Below are 21,729 nucleotides of genomic sequence, written 5' to 3'. Positions count from 1 at the left end.
TAGTATGATAATAGGTATCATACTGTATCTGGCTGTGTGTTTTCATTGCATTAACAATTCAGTAAAAGGCACATTCAGTGTTTCATATGTAAATAAAAGGGATGCCTCTTCAAGATTACATCCCAAGATTTTAATCTGCTATAATGTTCACATTGAGAGAAGGTCTTTTAATACAAGTTATTGTTTCTGTTTCTTCTTTTACAGTTTGTTTACATCAGCCAGTTTTCATTCATTATGATCAGTTGACAAACATACACAATGCTGATATTGCATATATTAGTAATAACCTTTACTTATATATATATATACAACTATATCTGTATTTTATAAACGCCCAAACTTCAGCTGTAATCTGTTTCTCTTCTTCTTTGTCTCCAGATGACGGGGCGCTTCTTTAGCGGTCTGGCTCAGTCGGGTGCTTGGTGTTGTTTTGACGAATTTAACCGAATTGACATTGAAGTGTTGTCTGTCATCGCTCAGCAACTCACAACCATACGAAACGCCAAAGCTGATAAGGTACACACACACACACACACACACACACACACACACACACACACACACACACACACACACACACACACCACTTTGTTAAGACACTGCATACCTTATATGGAGAAGAATTTAGAACATTGTTCTGCGTTCCTAAAGATAAACTTTACAAATCTCAGTCATTCACTTGACGTTGAGGTACTTGATTCCACTCTAGCAGTGTGAACACCCTGCTATTATAAATAATCACATTTATGTGTTTTTTTTATGTAAACGTACTGGTATTTAAAGGGTTAAACTCTGATAATGAATAAGTATTGTTCAGCGATGACCAGGGCTGAACTTGGCGAAAGAGGGGAATAATATTGATGTATCAGTTAAGGCAGTTGTTTAGACACAGACATCTGTGTTCTCTGAGCACACCGTGAGGCTCAGTGGGTAAGACTTCACACTGGCTCATGAACGAGAGCATTTCACTCAACTCTGTGTTACGCAGCTGTCAAGGTTTCAATTTGAAGGCCGGGAGATCAAGCTGGTGAGGACGTGTGCTGCATTCATCACCATGAACCCAGGCTGTGCTGGAAGAACGGAGCTACCTGACAACCTTAAAGCTCTCTTCAGACCCATAGCCATGATGGTGCCCAACTACGCACTCATTGCTGAGGTAACAGGCTCTCTGCGTGTGCCTCATTGTATTTGCTTGCTTATTTTCGCGTCATGTCTTTTATTATTCCCTTGTTTCTCTCCCTCCCTCCAGGTGGTTCTGTACTCAGAGGGATTTGAGTCCAGTACGGTCCTCGCGAGGAAAATGACCCAGATGTACAAGCTGTGCTCTGAGCAGCTGTCCCAGCAGGACCACTACGACTTTGGCATGAGAGCCGTCAAGTCCGTCCTGGTCATGGCTGGGTCAGAGAGCATCACACTCACACATACACTGACACACGTGTGCATTCATATAGAGACAAACAAATCATTCACTTTAATCAGAGTGAAAACGACTCATTTTGACTCTGATGAAGACACAGTCGTGTCAAAATGTTTGTCTGATTGCACAATTAAAGGCTGCAAATCAATCAGTGCACTCAGGTCTCTTGGAGGTTTGCTGTCCTAGAACTGAGCAGCTCCTGATTCAGCTGTAAGATGCACAAAGAACCTCGTTTCAACTCGATTTGAATGGATGTTCTCGACCACTTGTAGTAAAAGTCATGCTTAATCTGCCGGTTGGTTATTAGCTGGAGCTCAGGGAACTGTGATTGGCTTGTGATTCATTGTCTGTCTTTGCTCACATATTACTTCTGTGAGTCTGCGTGTTCCTCAGTCAGCACACGTTCATTCATCTCTAATGTCTCTGATTGTTTTACTTTGTTTTTAACAGTCTTCATTGCCTCTATATTTGTAATGAGTCGATATCCATTCATGCCGATAGGATCATTGAAACTGACGTAGTTTGTAGTGAACAACATGTTAACTGAGGATTGTTCTGCCTCATGATCAACATGAAGACAATAAAGACTCAACAAACGAGTGAACAGGCGTTCGGACCTAAAGAACATAACTCCAGGATAAAGCAAAAAAAGGCACAGCACCATTTTAGGATTGTCAATCAAATCTAGCTAGTCATATTGCGTAACAAGTATTTGTAAAATGGCAATGACTTGATGCTTGATGTATACAGTAACACAATGGATGTGTCTGTTCTTAGGCCTCTAAAGAGAGAACACCCCCCCCTCAGTGAGGAGGTGGTTCTGATGAGAGCCCTGAGGGATTCCAACCTGCCCAAGTTGCTCACTGATGATGCTGTGCTGTTTGGGTATGCCTCTCACATCCTACCTCTGCTGCTCCAAGGACACGACATTCACATATTACACCAGCCTGCTGCACAATTAAGAAATGAGAAAATGATTTTTTTTTGACGTTGTTATATGTGAAAACCTTATGTGTGTTTGTATTATGCCAACAACCCCTCCAGTGGTATCCTGTCTGACCTCTTCCCCGGTGTGAGTGTTCCTGAGCGTGACTACGGTGAGCTACACGCCGCTATCCTGCAGTCTCTGGTGAAGAGAAACCTGCAGCCACTGGCTAGCATGACCAAGAAGGTACAGTGGGGGACAGTGATGTTCCTTAATTAACTCGTTTTTTATTTCCTTATGAATATTTTTACTTCTGTAAAACCCTTCACATGAAGTATGTACATTTTGAAAGATTCGGCCGGTATTATTCTCTGTTCTTCTGAACATGAAGCGGCTGTGGATCAACAGGTAGAGCAGGTCATCGTTAATAGAACAATAGTCAGGCCGGTGCACGATAGCTTGAATATATGTTCTATAATAATCTAATAATTTGACAACATTTTAAGTCCATGGCACAGAGAAATCAAGCTTTGGCCACACAGGCAACAGCTGTTCACAGGTTAAATTCTTTGTCTTTGTATTATCTTATGTTACCAATAATGAAAATGATAGATTATGGCCCGTCGTCCTCAAAACCAGCCCTCATTCCTCCTTTCCTCTTCTTTTTCTACGAGCAGGTGATGCAGTTGTATGAGACCATGTTAGTGCGTCATGGTGTCATGTTGGTCGGGCCTACTGGTGGAGGTAAGACCACCGTCTACAGTGTCCTGGCAGACGCACTGGAGACCCTCCACGGCACAGGGCACGCGGCTAACAACCCTTTCTATCAACATGTCAAGACTTATGTTCTCAACCCCAAATCTGTCACAAAGGGAGAGCTCTACGGAGAGGTACGGCAGACAATAGAACAATAAATACACAACAGCTTCTTTACTCCTCTCTCTACATTCATCCATTATCCTCCTCAACCCTTCAGGTTAACACAGTAACACTCGAGTGGCGTGACGGACTGATGGCGCTGAGTGTCCGTGATGCGGTCAGCGACACGAGTGCTGCCCACAAGTGGGTGGTTTGCGACGGGCCGGTCGACGCCCTATGGATTGAGAACATGAACACAGTGCTGGATGACAACAAGATGCTCTGTCTGGCTAACGGCGAGCGAATCAAACTTACACCATCCGTCCATATGGTGTTTGAGGTTAGAGCTGACCTCAGTGAATGGAGAGTTTCATGTTCTGTCCATTCAATAAGCAGTTTTCTATTTTTATAGTGTCAAAGACAGGTCCAAGAATAAACAGCTAGAGCTTGAATACGAGTTTGATGCTTTCTGTTTCAGTGAATATATACATGGTCCTAGATTATCTTATCGTTATCTTTCTCTAACTGTGTTTCTCAGGTCCAGGACTTGGCTGTAGCTTCTCCAGCCACTGTCAGCCGCTGTGGGATGGTTTATATCGACCCAGATGAGCTCAAGTGGATGCCCTATGTCCAGACGTGGATCAGTGGTCTCGGAGCCAAGGTTGTACATGTTGTATCTCTGTCATCTTTATAACACTATTTGAAATTGCAAAATGTCTTTTGGAAGTGACTAAAAGCAAAATCATGCTTATTGTAATTGAGGATCTAATGTAATGTTGTGTTGTGAGACTGTGACTGGTATATGAATGTTTATGTGCTGTATCAGGCATTACAAGGAGAAGAACTTAAGCTTCAGCATTACAGTTCATGACAGCACATCACATCAAAGCCCTGAGCCTTTTAGGAAGACTTAACACCACAGTGAGAGTGGATCATCTCTCTCTCTCTCTCTCTCTCTCTCTCTCTCTCTCTCTCTCTCTCTCTCTCTCTGCTAATGTCTAATTGACTGAGACGAGTCTGTTTGTCTGAACATCTGTCACATGTTCTTGTGCCTGCTTTCCTATTCTCTCTCCACATTTATCTCCCACCTTTGATTTCTTAAACCTCTTCATTACGATACTTCAATTGTTTTTTTTTAAAAGCAACATATTTTGGTGAAAGTGACCTGCGTTTGTCTGGGATAGCTTTGATTACACAAACACATGTGTGGATTTGTTAGAGTTAGAGTTTTTAATTAGTTTTGAATTGATTTCCACTGAGATATTCTAACTGAGGGAGTGTGTCTCTCTGTGTCTCTCTGTGTCTCTCTGTGTCTCTCTGTGTCTCTGTGTCTCTTGGCTGTCTTCTCTGTCTAACACTTGTTTATTCAGCACCTGCTCAAAGAATAGTTCAGCACATGTTTGAAGTCCGCTCATCCCATTTCTTGCTCATAGATGAGGAGATTATTACCACTCTCATGTCTGGCCTTTACATTTGAATCTACTGCCAGACATTGAGTTCAGCTTTGCGTTAAAGCGAGCCTTGCTCTGTTCGGAGGTAAGGAAGGCCAGTGAGCTTTAGAGGTGCCGGGAGGTAGATTTCCTCTTTACCTTTGTCCGGCGGGATGTGCCCCCTTGCTTACAGTCTTTCATTCTAAGCTCAGCTAACTGTGTCCTGGCTTTATTTAGCAGACAGAGATGTCAGTGGTAATGCTTTCCTCATCTAACTCTCTGCAAGAAAGTGAACAAACGTTTTCCCAACATGTCCAACTCTATTACTCTAAGTCAAACTAACCAGGTGGCCTCAGTGGTTATGTACTCTAGATGAAAGTAAAGATCACTGCACCAGCTTACTCTCCTCTTACTGCATCCATCTCTTCACCCCATGCTGTCTCTACAGCTCCCAGGCCCAGTGAGAACATACCTGCTGGAGCTGTTTGAGCAATACGTGGAGAAAGGTCTTCAGTTCGTTCTGAAGTATTGTACCCAGGCCGTTCCACAGGTGGACATCAGTAAAGTGACCACTCTGTGCTCCCTGTTGGAGGCACTGCTGCTGGGCAAAGGGGGGCCAGACCTTCAAATGGTACATTAAACACAAGATTTAACTCTCACTTTAGTCTGTTTCAGTTCTCTCCATGGTGCCACACAGGACCTCGTCTATCAGTGCACCATAACTTAGCACTTTAATAACAAAATTCAGTTTTGTTTTGGGCAAGGTCAGATGATAAGATCAGCATCTGCTCAAACCACACACAACACTAATACTTTATGAATATAGATAGACCTGTATATAGATACATATAGAGTGGACCACACACATGCCTACAGTAAATAAAGGTTACACATAATTAGAACCACACCGTTCTACTACTTATTACCACACACTTTCTTCCCTTTCTCTATCTGTCTGTGTGTGTTCGTGCAGGAGTCCAAGCACCTCAACAGCATATTATGTCACACCTTCATATTCTGCTACCTGTGGGCAGTCGGAGGAAACCTGACCACTTCTCACTGGGATGCTTTTGACACCTTCATTCGAGAGCAGTTTGAAGGCAGCAGCAATGCTGAGGTATGTGTACCTGTGCACACACCCACAGGTACAGACACGTATGGGTTTACAGGATGGAGGGGTTTTGGAATTATTCATATCACACTGAAAAACATGTCCAGTGTCGCTGTTAAAACTCTGTCAATCAAAGCATTTTTGGTAACGCATGTCTATAATGCATTTTAAACCTACTTATAATGTATTATAATCTGCTTAAAGTACTGTATATATAGCTTTAAGCACTCAGATATATTCATAATCAAGCAATTTATAAGGTCAAGTATCATAATACATAAATGCCGGTCACTCACTGACATTTTTGCATATCACTATCGTACTTTGCCAGCTTTGTAGAATTGTGGATTGGTCGTTATAGAATAGGCTTCAGGCTTTATTGTCCCCGAGGGGTAATTCATCTCCACAGCACTGTAGATGTCAGGCAACAACGCAGACAACAGCACACACTCAGCTCCATTCAGGCCCTGCTAAATAGAGCTGAGGTTGACCAGTAGGTGGATCGGTACGGTAGATTGGAATGAATGATGGTCTGATACAACAACAGGTGGAGGTGGCAACTTAGTTAACACATGACTGATAGTCTTTGGTGGCTCCTTTTCTGTCTGTCGTCAGTGTGCTGGTCGGAGATGAGTCTACTGTGCAGTGTCACTCCGAGTCATTTGAGGTTGTCAACTGTCTGGTTATTGATGAAGATGATGGAATGCTGAGTTGAGGAGGGACCCATTGTGATTTTCTTTGTCTTGCTGACATTGAGGTGAAGATGGTTGTCTTTGCACCACTGGGTGAAGTGTGCAGCTGTGTGGTGAGAGTCCAGAGCAGAGAGGTTACACTTGAGATGGATCATAAGATGCCTTTGAACATCCATAAAGAGGATCCTAACAAAGTTGCCTGATGAATCCAGTCCACAGCGTCGTAGGGCGACAACTGGGAGAATGATGTTCAGCAGCATCTTCTCCAGGCTCTTCAGTATAATACAATGGAGGAAGGTGGGGGCTGACGTTATGAGTTCTTTAGCCTAACAAGAAATGGAAAGTGAATTGTTTGAGAGGTTTGTCTTGGTTGGTAGTCGTGGCAGATGATTGAGGGGAGGAACAGGACTCACTTACCTGAAGGTGGGTTAGCATGTTAGTGAGTATCATCTGGAACATCTCACACGCTTCCACATCCTGTTCATCTCTGTGTGCATAAGGAGCTGATGATGTTGTTGTTTTTTGTGGTGTTGTGTGTATTTGGGAATTTCAATATTATTTAGGTCAGAGAACAGATTGTGTGTATGTTGTTGTGTTTACCATGAGATGAAGGCCGTGCAGCGGCACACGCATGCTCACACATCAGTAACGGCAGCATTCAGGGAAACAAATGCCGCAGGGCTACAGAGACTACAGTCAACAGCAGAGTAAAACAAGTGTCTTCAATGCCTGTTTTCTAAGGAGGTTGTTTGGTCATTACACTATATTTGCCCAGTTTCATGTGTGTCAATTAATGTGCGTTTATGTGTGCCACGTAGCTCCCGAAGCATGGCACCTTGTGGAGTGCGTATATGAACTTCAACCAGAAGCGTCTGGAGCCATGGGACAACATCATCCCTTCATTCAAATACAACAGGGAGCAGCCCTTCTTTGAGACGCTGGTCCCCACCACAGACACCATCCGCTACGGCTACCTGATGGAGAAACTGTTATCTGTGCAGCGGTCTGTACTCTTCACCGGCAGCACTGGAGTGGGGAAGGTAAGGATTCATGTAGACAGTAGGAACAACACCGGGACATACTGTACTTTAAACTGTAACACACCGACCGAATAGATGGAAATAATTTAACCCTTTAGCCTCACTTTAAAACAAAGGTTCTCTGATGTCCTCAGACGACAGAAATGTCTTATTATATAACGATGTTATTTCCCAATTTTACTGAGTTAAATATTTTTAACCAGCATCAATCCTGCTCATCAATATATCAGAATATTTAGCCTTTAAAGGCCAGTTTCTTTACATAATGGTGCTGTTGTTCTTTTATTACAACAAAACAAAACACAAAAGCTTGATTCTTTTCTGTAAAATGAAAGGTTTCTATTGTTTTCACAGCCTGGACAAGAACTTATCTGTGTGAGTGATGGTGATGTGTTTGAATGTGTCCGTCCCTTACAGTCAGTGGTGGTGATGTGTGTGAATGTGTCCGTCCCTTACAGTCAGTGGTGGTGATGTGTGTGAATGTGTCCGTCCCTTACAGTCAGTGGTGGTGATGTGTGTGAATGTGTCCGTCCCTTACAGTCAGTGGTGGCTCGGGGCCTTCTTAACAGTCTTCAGGAGCAGGCAGGATACCTCCCCGTCTACATTAACTTCTCGGCTCAGACCTCATCCGCCCGCACACAGGAGATCATTGAGTCCAAACTGGAGAAAAAGAGGAAAAACATTTGGGGTACTGACTCGCAGTTGCATTACCACACTCATATACTGCAATGTAGAAAGTCTGTGCTAAAACATGTATTGTTATTGGCATTAAATGAGATAGTTTATCTGTTCTTCTTGTGATCCATTCATCTGTTCATACAAAGTGTTCCTGATTCTGCTTTTTCAATCCATCGACATACATTATCACCCTTTCTTGCCATTTGTCCATCTTTCAATCTGTACATCTGTTAACCTTTTCCTCCTCCTCCTCTCCTTTTCCCTCCCTGTAGGTGCTCCTGGTAACAAGAAGTTAGTGGTCTTTGTGGATGACCTGAATATGCCTAAACTGGACACTTATGGCTCTCAGCCCCCCATAGAACTCTTGCGTCAATTCCAGGACTTTTCTGGCTTCTATGACAGAAACAAGTTCTTCTGGAAGAAGATCCAGGTATGGATTTATCTATAAATACTGTAAGATGAGGTACAATAAGATGCCTTTGACAGTAATGAGTTATGTATGTGCATTCATCTGACTTTGGCTGCATATAGTTCAGTAGATGGCTGTTATAGAGTCCTACGTATAGCTTGTGGCCGTCCCTTTAATGAGTCTAATTACAGACGAGTAAACATACCCTTCAGTATTCAGTTTGCTGTCTGGTGAGAGTTAGCTGTCAAAAGGACAGGACCACTGAAGTGCTGCAGTTACTGGGCTCAGCTGCTAATTGGTCAGACTAGCTACAATCTGAGTCTAAGTGCTGACTAAGACCCAATCCTAGTTTCCTGTTTCTACAAATGTAAACACAGAAGATACATCCTGCATTTGCCACAGACAGGTCATACACATAGAAAACAGCATATTGTAGGCAGTAAGTACATTTACTCAGAGTTATCAGAAGGGGTTATATTCAGGGAAGAGGTGTGTGTGTGGTTTTGATCTGGAAACAAACTTATTATTTAATTCATTACACTTGTGTTTTCATTCACACACCATTCAACACATGTATCCTCCTGTGCAGTGCATTCTTTTAAGCCATGACATTTCAAGATCAGGAAAAGAAAGTGTCCACAATCTAACAGCTGTTTTCTTACTGACCAAAGCCAGAATCAGTGCAGCATAAAGCAGCATAAGACTCCTGAAGAAGGAGAGACCTGCCCTCACAGACATCCTGATGCTTCATGAGTATTTTAATTACACTGGCAACATGCAACTTATTTTTTTGTTGCCCTTATGGATCTGTTTAATCTAAAGAAATGCTAATATAGTTACTTAATTATCTACTGCTTTCCAGATGCTGAAGTGTCATAGTAGTAGAAATATTCTTATTATTTACCAATCAAAGTGGATTAAGGGGGATCCTTCTAATGTTTAGATGAAATGAATATACCTAAAGATAGAGAGAAAATGCAGTTTACCAGAAGGCTATTCATTTACATTGATCAGTCCAATAGAAATTGCTTCTCATCTTTAATGACTGGAATCTCCTCCAGCTAGATGCTAAACATCTGCTACGACGTGCATCGAAGTACAGAGTACAACTACTGAACCAATAGATTCGTATATTAAATGAAAATGAATTGATGCTGATAGTCGTTGAATGGCTTCAGTAATCTTTCAAACTGCATCTGGTTCCAGCTTCTCAAATGTTTCCCATGATTTCTTATGTTTGATGTCATTGTGAATTGACATTTGTTTAGGTTTTGGACCATTGGACAAACCTTTTTATCTTCCTACTCCAGGACATGACCATTGCCGCAGCGTGTGCTCCTCCGGGAGGGGGGCGCAATCAGGTGACCCCCCGATTCATCCGCCACTTCAGTACGCTGTGTCTTCCCACGCCGTCGGAACTCAGCCTCAAGCAGATCTTCAAAGTGAGGAGACGCAAACACACATCCACACACAACGACTCCTTTGAGAGAATGAGCTTTAAAGTGACTTGGATTGAGGATATATCACAGACAGGCTGTTACTTTTCCAACTTGTACACACCGGCAGGCCGTCGGTGAGCGTCAGTCGCTCTAGTTTCTGCAGTGTGTCGCGCTCCGTTGGCACTCTGATTGCCTTTTCAGCCTAAACGAATCAGTGCACGTGAATGGAAGTGCGGAAAGGATGCAAATGTCTGGAGTCAAAAGGGAACACACATAAGGTTCTTCTCATTTTTCCTCTTCATCATCATCAGTACACAAATATTTTCACAACAGTCTGCAATGCAGCTAATTGGTGATCCAGAGTGTTAAACTCTGCTTTGTTGCATGTATGTATCATAACAACGGCTTTCATACCTGCAGTACCACGTCGTCCAGTTTCCTTTTTTGAATGACAAATACAGATTACAGCCACCTGCTGGTGTGGAGAGTTACTTCCTCTCGCATTGGCAGGAAACGTACATGCTGTTTGTCTTTGCTGCGTGTTTAGGTGCAACTTTAGGCAGCGCTTTGTCGCTGCTGGTTTGGTGCGTCTGGGCCTTTAGACATCACGTTAGCTATTATTATATTAGTGCTTTTAAACCTTTGCTTCAAATTACAAACAAAATGTATTGCCGAGAAACTTAAATTATCATTTGCTATCTGGTTCAGGAAAGATGGCCAGAATGTATTATGTACGTGTACTTTCTATGATAACTGACGCTCTATCACTCTCATGCATCCAACTCACCCAACTCTCCACAATTCATCACACATCCCTTCCTCCAGGCCATTCTGAGCGGTTTCCTGACTGAGTTTTCCCAAGCGGTGAAGAACTGTGCTGGTCAGATTGTGGATGCGGCTGTGGAGATCTACACCCGCTTGAGAGTTGATCTGCTGCCTACTCCAGCTAAGTCCCACTATGTCTTCAACCTCCGGGACCTCTCCAAGTGTGTCCAAGGTGAGACAGACACAATCACATACAGATCATCGGACACTCACCACTGCTAACGACGACTAACAGCCCTGAGCCAGCTTATGGGCTGGGCAGTTGTGGACACCCAAACTGACTTCTCTTTGGCAGCTTTGCGGTTCATAACTTGGGCTAACCAGCAATCTGGCCACATTCGATTTAATTGAGAACATATTGATTTTATATTTTAGCAACAGAAATATGAGAGAGAAAAGGACAACATGCTATAAAGAGTTATAAGGCCTGAAGCGATTAGTTATCATTAAAGGTGCATTTTAATATGAGGTATGCTCACACCTCTCTTTTCCTCAACAGCACAAACTAAGCTTTGCTGAAAGAGACGGACAGATACAGAGAGTTCTTTAGTCTAGCAACATTTATAAGCTCTGTCTCAGCCCCATGCTCCCACATCGTCTGCACCATCAACCCCTCTGCCTTCTTTCATCCATCCCCCCTCTCTTCCTTTACCCAGCAGGCATCATTACGGCACAAAGACGAGCTGAAGTGACTTCTGTGACTGCTTTCTGTACACCGCTTGTTCAACATTGCTCGTGTGAATTACTCAAACGCACAGTTCCCTCAGCAATGCATGCTGTTAGTGAGCAGTAATAAACGGACACCCACTCCTCCCATGTTTTTTATTTCAAGACAGTTTGTTTAACAGTATGTTACACACTCTTCAGAAATATACTGTAGGTTGTTCAGAAACACTTAATTCAGAGATATACTTGCTTTTTAGTACGTGTTTGCGAATCCTGCATTCGTTTGGAGCGATGGTTGTGGATGTTCTCAGAAATTAAAGCTGCACATCGGCAAGATGCAATACGCAGATGAATGGTAGGGGCATTGGAGTGGCAGTATGGCGATGTGACAGGCTCAGGGCTCAGGGGTCAGTAGGCACATCGGTAGCTTCAACAAAGGGCGTTAGGTTTTGAGGACAAGCGAATATCATCCACATCTGCACAGTGACATTTAAGCTGCCTTCTATACGGTCTGAGTTCTCTGGTGTGGCCTCTAGTAGAATTCTCCAGTAAAACTCATTGTACACAAGTACGTGAACAGTTACGTTCACGGCAGAGCCAGTTGTCTCCATGAAGGCGTGATTAAGAAGCAAGTATATCTCCGACCTCATGAGACAATACAGTATGTCTGTACTTTAACCTTTTGCTCCTGTGTATTAATTAAACTGAACAGTTATCCATTCCATATCTTCTTGTGACCCTCTCTCCATGTTCAGGTATGTTGCAGTGTGAGCCGAGTAAAGTGAGACACAAGAGCCAGATCTTCCGTCTCTTCTGCCACGAGTGTCGGCGAGTGTTCCACGATCGACTAATCAGCAACCAAGATAAAACCTATTTCAACACCATCGTCTCTGAAATGTCCAGTAAGAACTGACTCTCAAAGACCATCGCAATAATAACTCACTCTGCTAAAGGCACGAACTGCTTGAATGGTGCACATGTTCGAGCACTATGCGTCACTCTACCCGTTTCCTACTTATTATGCATGTCTGTCAACACCCCTCCTCTGACCCTCTCTTCCTTTCTGCCAGGCAAATATTTTAGCATTAACTTGGAGCCGTCATGCTTTGTGACTCAGCCGATCATATTTGGGGACTTCATCACGGTCAGGTTCTCTCTTCTTATCAAAACCACCGGATGTCTATGTTAACACCGAAATACATAACAACCTGTATTTATTCCCGTTTCTCTCCATCTAATGATGCCTGTAGGTGGGTGCAGAGAAAGAAGATCGTCTGTATGAGGATCTGAGAGATATGGGAAAGATTCAGGCCGTTCTCCAGGACTACCTCCATGATTACAACAAGACCTTCTCCAAGGAGACCAAGCTAGTGTTCTTCCAGGATGCCGTCGAGCATCTTTCCAGGTGTGTTTATGTCAGCTTGCACAGTTTTAGCCGAGGATAAAACTGAGAAAAATTGTCATTTTAATCAACATGGCGGTTCGTTTCATCTGGTCGCCTGTCAATGCCGTCATATACCCTTTGTGCATGCGTCAGCGCTGTGGTTGTCTGCCAGAAGCTGCCATAAACTGACTTTTATCCAGTTTTGAGCCCCATTTTTATGATACACTTTTTAGATTTTGGTCCTTTTCAACTTTATATTTTAACCGGATGAAGGACAGAGAAACTTTTTAAGGTGAAACTGCATTATTCACTGTTTTTTACCGGTTTTAATCACTGGGTTGTGCTTGTTTTGGAGAGAAGGACACCTTATGGATGATTTGAGTCCTTCCTGAACGACGGCCATTGAAGGAATCTTAACTGGGACAAGCTGACAGCAATGAAGGCAATGCTGTTGAGAACAATAACTCCCATAATCCCACACTACTTCACAATGTCACCAAACTGTCTTTTGTCATGTTTTGATTGAAGGACACTCCTCATGTTGTTCTTTTAATAATGAAGTGAGTGGTGAATAGGAAGAGGTACAGGGCCTTGCTGGAAGATGGATACATGGCTCACATGACATTGCACCTGTGACCTGTATATATCTTTACATTACACAATACATAACATTTCCTGCTTTTACTGTACTGACTTTTTTTTCCTGCTCTTCTAGGATTTCCCGTGTGATTCGCCAGCAGAGAGGCAATGCCCTGCTCGTGGGGGTGGGAGGTACAGGCAAGCAGTCACTCACTCGGTTGGCATCCCACATGTGCGGATACTGCTGCTTCGAGATCGAACTCAGCCGAGGCTACAACTATGACAGTTTCCATGAAGACTTGAGGAGGCTCTACAAGATGGCAGGTGTAGAGGGCAAGGATGTGGTGTTTCTCTTTACGGACACTCAGGTACGACGGGAGGACTTGGCTTATATGAAAATAATAAACATTTGGATCCCTGCAGATTGTTTTTTTGTTTTTGCACATCCACGGATGTTGTATACTTTCCTGTTGTAGATTGTGGTGGAGGAGTTTTTGGAGGATATCAACAACATGCTGAGCTCTGGCGAGGTGCCCAACCTCTTTGAGAAAGATGAGCTGGAACAAGTACTGGCGGCCACCCGCCCTAAAGCCAAAGAAGCTGGAATCAGTGAGGAGGACAGGGATGAGGTACACCCAGACACAAATGCTTACTGTCCAAAACATACATCATTCTGGCACTGTATATCTACAACATGTGCAAGCAGGCTATCATTTGGCCTGGCACAATAAGACAAAGGGTCCTTTTAGAGAGTTATGAATGAACTGATCTAAGACAATACCAGATATGCTCATCCAATGTTTAAGGTGTTCAGATCAAATAAAGAGATCATCAGTATTAAAAGCTGTCAGTAGCCAAAAGAAGATAATTAACATTAACATTTCAGAAACAACACACATACACAGTGTTTCCCTTCAGTCTGGCCTAGAGCAGTGAGTTAAAGTCAGTGCCCCTGAGGGAGCTGTAAGAAAACATCGGCCTTTAATGTTATCTGTCTGTTGAGACCAAACCTCTGGAAATTATGGAATTTCTGCATGTCTTTGTGTTGCCCTCAGCTGTTCCAGTATTTCCTCTCCCGTGTACGAGAGAGGCTGCACATCGTGCTGTGTATGAGTCCCGTGGGCGATGCCTTCAGGTCCCGATGTCGTATGTTTCCTTCACTGGTTAACTGCTGCACCATCGACTGGTTTGTGCAGGTATGTTGAGATGGTCACTTTGGTGAAGGTTGTGAAATGAAATATGATTAGGTAATTATTATGACTTTCATATTGCTGTTCTGTTGAATCAATGTGCAAATAAACAAAAGCTTAAATAAAAGATGTATATATATATATATGTTAGTTCTGGCTGCAATCCTGATCTAACTCTTTCCTCTTTCCACGTTGGTTTGTGTTGCTCAGTGGCCTCGTGAGGCACTTCTCTCTGTCTCTCAGGCCTTCTTCCAGGATGTGGATTTTGGCAGTGAGGAGCTGAAGCAGAGCGTCTCCACCATGTGCGTGGAGACACATGTTAGTGTCACTGACATGGCTGAGCGCTTCTACTCAGAGCTGAGACGCCGATGCTACACCACACCTACATCCTACCTGGAGCTCATCAGCCTCTACCTGTCCATGCTGAAGGAGAAGAGACAGCAGTTAGTTCCTGTAAGTGCAACCAGTCCAGTGCAATACAAGCAAGTATCACGTGATTACTTGTCGTGATACATTTTTACTTGACTTTGAAGAGAACATAGCTTGTTGCTCTATCTTATCCTTTGTAGTAATTGTTCATTTTTCTCAGTGTTTAGCTTCTTAGTTGTTGTGGCACGGCATTTTCTTCTTATTTTTTGATCATATCTCCATGTAAAATAGAGAAAATATGACTTTTGGGGTTTTTATGCACAGGCCAGGGATCGTGTGAAGAATGGTATGACCACAATGCTGGAGACCAATGAGCTTGTGGACAAAATGAAAGCAGACGTGTCTGCTCTGGAGCCAGTCCATAAACTGAAATCCATGGATGTTGATGCCCTCATGATGAAACTGGCTGTAGACCAGGAGAGCGCTGACGAGGTCTGTATGTGTGCTTGCGTACGTATGTTTGTGTGAGAGAGACTTTCAAAAGTGTGTCTATTGTTTCCTATAAGGTGCTGAAAAAGCATGATTCCCTTTTCTCATTGCTGAGTGTATGTGTACGTATCATACACAAAATATCCATTCCATAGCTGCGTAAAGTAGTGACAGAGGATGAGGCTTTGGCCAAGGTTAAAGCTGAAGACAGCCAGGCCATAGCCGATGACACCCAGAGGGACCTGGATGAGGCTATGCCAGCCCTGGAGGGCGCCAATCAGGCCCTGAAGTCTCTCGACAGGGCCCACATCTCTGGGCTCAAGGAGTTCACCGAACCTCCAGACCTAGTCAGGACCGTCATGGAGGCCGTCTGCATCCTGCTCAGCAGCAAGTCAGTGTGCTTTTCTCTCACTTAAAGAAAGTTTCTTCCTCAAATATGTTTTATTGTCTGTCGAACTTATCATTACATTTCATTATTACAGACTTACTTCTCACTAATTATGTTACATCCTAATAGTGTATTTAAGATGAAAATACAGCTACATTAGGGACGGCAGGTGAGATTTGATAATAAAGTCATAAGAGCATGGACCAGACATTAAAGGGATAGTTTGGATCTACGCACATAGATGATAGATGATAGATAGATGGCGGTCGCAACTCCCCCAGTTTGGAAAAACATGGGAGCACAGTGATGTATTGCTGTGGACGGGGGAAGCAGCAACATTGATTTTAAACACCTAAAAGAAAAACCCACCTAAATAAATCAATATCAGTTTTAATGTTTGCTATATTAAGGAGTATTTTGTATTACTCTGCCTTGTCGTCAGACAGCCCTTTAGAAGGGGAACTTGCTGGTTGCTGGTTTCCCGCTGCCTCCATCACTTAGTTTGTTTGTGTTATTATGTGTCTTCGGTGTTTTAAAGGGATGGTTCAGATACAGCCACACAACAACACTAACAAACTAGCCGATAGAGTTAGTAGTAAACCAGTAACTCATGTTCTGCTTGGTAAACATGTGTCAGTGGAGTTTGTGGCTTTGAAGAGAGCATAGATGGCTTCAGTTCCCCATCAGAAGATATTTAAACTACATCTGAAAAACGTGTCTAAATCTTTTGGAACAAAAGTGAATAGTTGTCTGCATACCCGCTCCACTGTCAATCCAGTATGTCAAAGTTGAATCCACACATTTTTGTTACAGTATCATGACTTAAAGGAGTTTGCATTACAATGTGCTTTGGTTATTTGTGATTAGTGTTTCCTTCTTATATCATTGTTAGCAGTGACAGTTCCAGTTGGGTTTGCTAACTCGTGCACCAGACTCAAAATCAGTTTACATCATTTTGAACACGTGTATTTTGTCACCATGTAAATTAAGCCACACATGCACAAATATTACTTGTTATTATTTATTATCTGACGTCTGTCTCCTTACAGACCGGACTGGCTCAGTGCCCAGCAGTTGCTGGGAGATTCCAATTTCCTCAGGCGTCTCACAGGCTATGATAAAAACAATATCGATCCTCAGATCCTCCTCAAGCTGCAAACATACATCAACAACCCTGACTTCATACCTGAGAAGGTCTGTTTGGTTTTCTTGACAAACACTTTGATAGAATTTTTGATGGAATACATTGTCAATAATTTATGGAACATAACACAGTATGCTTCGATATCTGCTACTTGGTGAGATTCCTTACTGTGTTACTGCCGTTAGGTGGAGAAGGTATCCGAAGCCTGCAGATCAATGTGCATGTGGGTCAGAGCCATGGATCTTTACTCCAGAGTCCTCAAAGAAGTAGGCCCCAAGAGGGAGAAGCTGGCTCAGGTGCAGGTCAGTAACAGTCAGTAGAGTGCAGTAATGTGCTTTAATCTCAATGCTGCTTATTTTGTCAAGTCTATTACAATCAAAGCATTCTTCCACTAAACACCATTCTCTGTACTTTTACAATCTCACGGAGGACTTTCCTGCAGACATTGGACCCAATAATAATAAGAAATGGACAACATTCCTCTAAATAATCCATCAAAGGTATTTTCCATCGTCCCTCTCTCCCTCTCTTCCTCTCTTCCTCTCTTCCAACCAATGCAGGGAGAGCTGGATGTGACGATGGCAACCCTGAGGGAGAAGCAGCAACACCTTCAGGAGGTGGAGAGCCGGATCAGAGTCCTGCAGGAGCAGTGTGACAGCAGCGATAATGAGATGGAGGATTCTGGTAAGTATAGTGTGCCACTTAAAAACACTCCCTGAGTTTTAAAGTGCCCAGCCACTGTATATTTTAAATGGACTGATGTGTTAAGATCTCTAGAGATGGAGGACGTTCTACCAGGAAGTTCTCAACTTAGATATCTGCTCTCTCTCAGATGTTAAGGAGGTTTTATTACCATTTGATTTGAAGAAAATAAAGTCTGCCAGAATTTACCTTTTTAATTTTCTTTCATCTCTCTCTCTCTCTATCTTTTTCTCTCTCTCTCTCTCTCTCTCTCTCTCTCTCCCCCCCCCCCCCCCCCCCCCTCTGTTTCCCCAAAGTTAACACCATGGCTCTGAATCAGGCTCGACTGACCAGATCAGGGAAGCTTACTTCTGCTCTCGGTGATGAGCAAGTACGCTGGGAACAAAGTGTTGCTCTGTTAGATCAGGAGATCATCAGCGTGGTGGGGAATGTCTTCGTTGCAGCTGCGTGTGTGGCCTACCATGGAGCGTTTACTTCCCACTACAGACAGCTGGTAGGTATAGTGTACGATATGATTAACCAAAGACAAAATGAATGCACTCATCCATGTGCGTGTGCCCCCTCTTCCCAGCTAATTGACCAGTGGATGATACAGTGCCAGACACTGAACATCCCCATCAGTTCCAGCTTCAGCCTGATCAACATTCTGGGAGATCCGCTTGTGATCCGCCAGTGGAACACAGAGGGTCTGCCTCGGGACACCGTCTCTACGGAGAACGGGATCCTGGTGACCGAGGGCCGCCGCTGGCCTCTCATGATCGACCCGCAGGATCAGGTGAACTACAGACTCATTCCGTCTGTTTCAGATCCATTTCTTATTAGTTGTGATTGGTCAATTAATCACTTTTAATATTTGTGTTCCATTTTCCATTAATCTATTTAAGTGTCACATATTGTGTCATGTTACTGTCATATAAACCCAATGGGTTGAAAAAACAAAAAGTGAATATTGTTTTATTCCACAAATGTCTTGGATCCCTCTGGATGTCTTGTGAAGTAACACTTTGATGACATGGTTGCCGTACTAATGTAAAGAACCAGAGACCAAGTTACAGCCGACACACAGAATAGACACAAACCAGCTCGCACTGATAAACATGTACAGCTTACCGTTCTCTGTCTTCTTGGCCTTTAACAAGTGCAGTTTTCTCTCCCGTCCTTCCCTGTAACTCTATCGTTTGTTCTTTTTTAGTACAACTGCTCTTTCTCTCTTTACATAGAGGATGATGCAGATATGGGTCTGAAGGATATGCAAGTTGTCTGAATGTGCCTAACGGATAGATTACACACTCACACAACATTGAGCTCGATCACATACTGTGTGATGTTTTCATCCCGCTGCGCTACCATTGCTACAGTCTCTCTTTGTCACATTAAGTGCTACCATTTATTCTTATTATATACACACCGTGTAAACAGGCCATCTTTTTGTCACAGTAAATGAGGGTTATTTCTTTCACTCTCAGGCCAACCGATGGATCCGCTCTAAGGAGGCGAAGCATGGTCTGAAGGTCATCAGGCAGACAGACCCGAGCTTTCTCCGTACCCTAGAGAATGCCATGAGCATAGGCATGCCTGTGCTGCTAGAAGAGGTAGGAACACAGATAATAGCACACATCATTTAATTGAAGTGCCCATTTACCTCCATTGATTAAACATAGATTGAACTTTGAGACCCATATTGGACATTCTTGTTCATTAAAGTTGTATCAGTGTGTGCACATTCCTGCATTCTCATATTGTGTGTGAATAGTTAACGGAGACTCTCGATCCAGCTCTGGAGCCCGTCCTGCTCAAGCAGACATTTGCTGCTGGTGAACGGACACTGATCCGACTCGGAGATTCAGATATTAACTATGACAACAACTTCAGGTTCTATATGACCACCAAGATGGCCAACCCGCACTACCTACCAGAGGTCAGGACAGCACACACACTCCTCTAAATCTCCACATTAGTTTCATCTGGTAGCAGTTGTGCATCAGAGACGCAATGAACGTTCACTAGTCTTGGATGAGACTCTCACCAACACACCTCTGCTGTTTGCCTCAAGATCTTTCTACAAAAGAAATTCCAAGTATTTTACAGCTCTGGCACCGAGCTGTTTGTAGGCTGGCAGAAATACGTTGCATGTTGTGGACTAAGAGAACAGTGATACAAAGAACCTTTGTGTCTGCGTACAATTATATTATTGACTGTGGTCAGTTTGTAGGCATTGTCGGGATTTAGTCGCCACTATTTAGGCAACATGAACCCATTCACCAGGTTTCTGTCGTTGTTTTGTTGTCAAATACATGAAAGATTTCAAGTGACTTGGCAGTTAAGATATTTTTCCAAATTAATTGTTGTTTAGGCCACATTTAGAACGGTGGCTGTTAGAACTGGCCATTTACTGTGTGTGTGTGTGTGTGTGTGTGTGTGTGTGTGTGTGTGTGTTCGTTCCTTCCTGTTTCCCTACAGGTGTGCATCAAAGTTACTATTATCAACTTCACCGTGACCAAATCTGGCTTGGAGGACCAACTGCTTAGGTACATACATGCACAGACACACATGGTCGTATTTACAAACTCTCTGTACCCTTAATGACTATTTGCACTTCGCACTGGCCATAATCTCTCTTTTCTTTACTACTGTAGTGGTATTTGTATTTTATTTATTTTCTTTCCCCCACATTCTTTTCTCTACTCTGATCTTCCTGCCACCTCTAGTGACGTGGTGCGTCTAGAGAGTCCACATCTGGAGGAACAGAGGAATGAGCTGATTGTGCGCATCCACGCTGACCGCAACCAGCTAAAAGAGATCGAGGACCGCATCCTCCAGCTTCTCCTCACCTCTGAGGGGAATATACTTGACAACGAAGAGCTAGTTCAGACTCTTCAGGAGTCAAAGGTAGATATCATATGGATATTGTCATCATCTACAAATACCATTTCAACTTTTGTTTGGATTTTGACTTGTTATAATCATATTGTCCTATTCTGTTTCCCTCCTTTCCTCTACCACATCTGTTCCTCCCTTCTCCCACCATTCCTCAGGTGACATCAGAGGCTATAAAGCAGCGTCTGGAGGAGGCAGAGGCCTCTGAGCTGATGATCAACTCTGCAAGGGAGCGTTACCAACCTGTGGCCACCCGAGGCTCAGTCTTGTACTTTGTTATTGCCAGTCTCTCTGAGATTGATCCAATGTACCAGTTCTCCCTCAAGTACTTCAAACAGGTGAGTGAGTAACAGGCGTCATTGTACAAGCCACAGACAAATCTCCATCTGATTTCATTTGTAAGCTTTTGTAAAGCACACATTATCAAACAACTTCAAGACTCCCTGTAGCACTTCTGTTCCTCTTGTTCAATATCTTTCCATCCCATTCTTAATGTTCTTTGCTTTCTCCACCCTCAGCTCTTTAACTCCACCATTGAAACATCAGAGAAGAGCAGCGTGTTAGAAGATCGTCTCCAGATCCTGCTGGACCAGATCCTGCTCATCTCCTACATCAACGTGTCCCGTGGCCTCTTCGAGCAGCACAAGCTTATCTACAGCTTCATGTTGTGCATAGAAGTCATGAGGCAGCGTGGGGAGATTTCCGATGCCGAGTGGCAGCACTTCCAAAAAGGAAGTGTCTCTTTGGAAAAGGTGAGGTGGGAAATCAAGTCAAAAGAATCCTGCTGGTACATTGCTGGTGTCAGAGGAGAATCTATCCAATGGGAGATGGGGTGGAGACTCAGATGTGTTCATCTAACTATAAAGCAAGCAATCTCTCTCTGTCCGTCTTTCTCCCTCTCTGTGTGTGTGTGGGTCTTTAGCATATCTCAGGAACCATTCTTCCAATCTACTTCACACTTGGCAGGTATATTGCTTTGGACCCGAGGGAGTGCTGTGTCTAATTTGAAGCAGTTTGGACACACTGCATGTTCAATATTAATTGAATAAACAAGCGAACAGCGCTATGTGCAGCAGCCGGGGCTTGAGTCAAGCAAGTGTGGAGGGTTGAATCTCCC

At 43.4% G+C, this 21,729-nt stretch overlaps 1 protein-coding gene across 1 annotated transcript in view; it reads left to right on the top strand.

Moving 5' to 3' along the window:
* The window catches only part of dnah6 (dynein, axonemal, heavy chain 6), a 47,700-nt gene that overhangs the window by 12,055 nt on the left and 13,916 nt on the right, over positions 1–21,729 (top strand). The window contains exons 31-66 of the mRNA XM_076090678.1: positions 379–516; positions 989–1,156; positions 1,250–1,398; positions 2,195–2,302; positions 2,462–2,588; positions 3,020–3,232; positions 3,319–3,540; positions 3,739–3,861; positions 5,079–5,261; positions 5,604–5,747; positions 7,252–7,473; positions 7,828–7,848; positions 8,014–8,161; positions 8,424–8,581; positions 9,871–10,002; positions 10,825–10,996; positions 12,246–12,392; positions 12,561–12,634; positions 12,741–12,895; positions 13,590–13,821; positions 13,930–14,082; positions 14,509–14,649; positions 14,854–15,096; positions 15,337–15,504; positions 15,657–15,892; positions 16,939–17,083; positions 17,219–17,335; positions 17,594–17,717; positions 18,032–18,228; positions 18,307–18,510; positions 19,202–19,327; positions 19,489–19,653; positions 20,196–20,263; positions 20,444–20,624; positions 20,771–20,950; positions 21,131–21,364. Coding sequence (XP_075946793.1) covers positions 379–516; positions 989–1,156; positions 1,250–1,398; positions 2,195–2,302; positions 2,462–2,588; positions 3,020–3,232; positions 3,319–3,540; positions 3,739–3,861; positions 5,079–5,261; positions 5,604–5,747; positions 7,252–7,473; positions 7,828–7,848; positions 8,014–8,161; positions 8,424–8,581; positions 9,871–10,002; positions 10,825–10,996; positions 12,246–12,392; positions 12,561–12,634; positions 12,741–12,895; positions 13,590–13,821; positions 13,930–14,082; positions 14,509–14,649; positions 14,854–15,096; positions 15,337–15,504; positions 15,657–15,892; positions 16,939–17,083; positions 17,219–17,335; positions 17,594–17,717; positions 18,032–18,228; positions 18,307–18,510; positions 19,202–19,327; positions 19,489–19,653; positions 20,196–20,263; positions 20,444–20,624; positions 20,771–20,950; positions 21,131–21,364 — 5,718 coding nt within the window. The remainder of the gene's footprint in view (positions 1–378; positions 517–988; positions 1,157–1,249; positions 1,399–2,194; positions 2,303–2,461; positions 2,589–3,019; positions 3,233–3,318; positions 3,541–3,738; positions 3,862–5,078; positions 5,262–5,603; positions 5,748–7,251; positions 7,474–7,827; positions 7,849–8,013; positions 8,162–8,423; positions 8,582–9,870; positions 10,003–10,824; positions 10,997–12,245; positions 12,393–12,560; positions 12,635–12,740; positions 12,896–13,589; positions 13,822–13,929; positions 14,083–14,508; positions 14,650–14,853; positions 15,097–15,336; positions 15,505–15,656; positions 15,893–16,938; positions 17,084–17,218; positions 17,336–17,593; positions 17,718–18,031; positions 18,229–18,306; positions 18,511–19,201; positions 19,328–19,488; positions 19,654–20,195; positions 20,264–20,443; positions 20,625–20,770; positions 20,951–21,130; positions 21,365–21,729) is intronic.

The sequence above is a fragment of the Anarhichas minor genome, unplaced genomic scaffold, assembly GCF_050575085.1.
Source record: "Anarhichas minor isolate MPS153535 unplaced genomic scaffold, ASM5057508v1 ptg000012l, whole genome shotgun sequence".
NCBI lineage: Eukaryota > Metazoa > Chordata > Actinopteri > Perciformes > Anarhichadidae > Anarhichas > Anarhichas minor.
The sequence above is the reverse complement of the archived record's forward strand: the minus strand, read 5'-3'. Positions and strand labels throughout refer to the sequence as shown.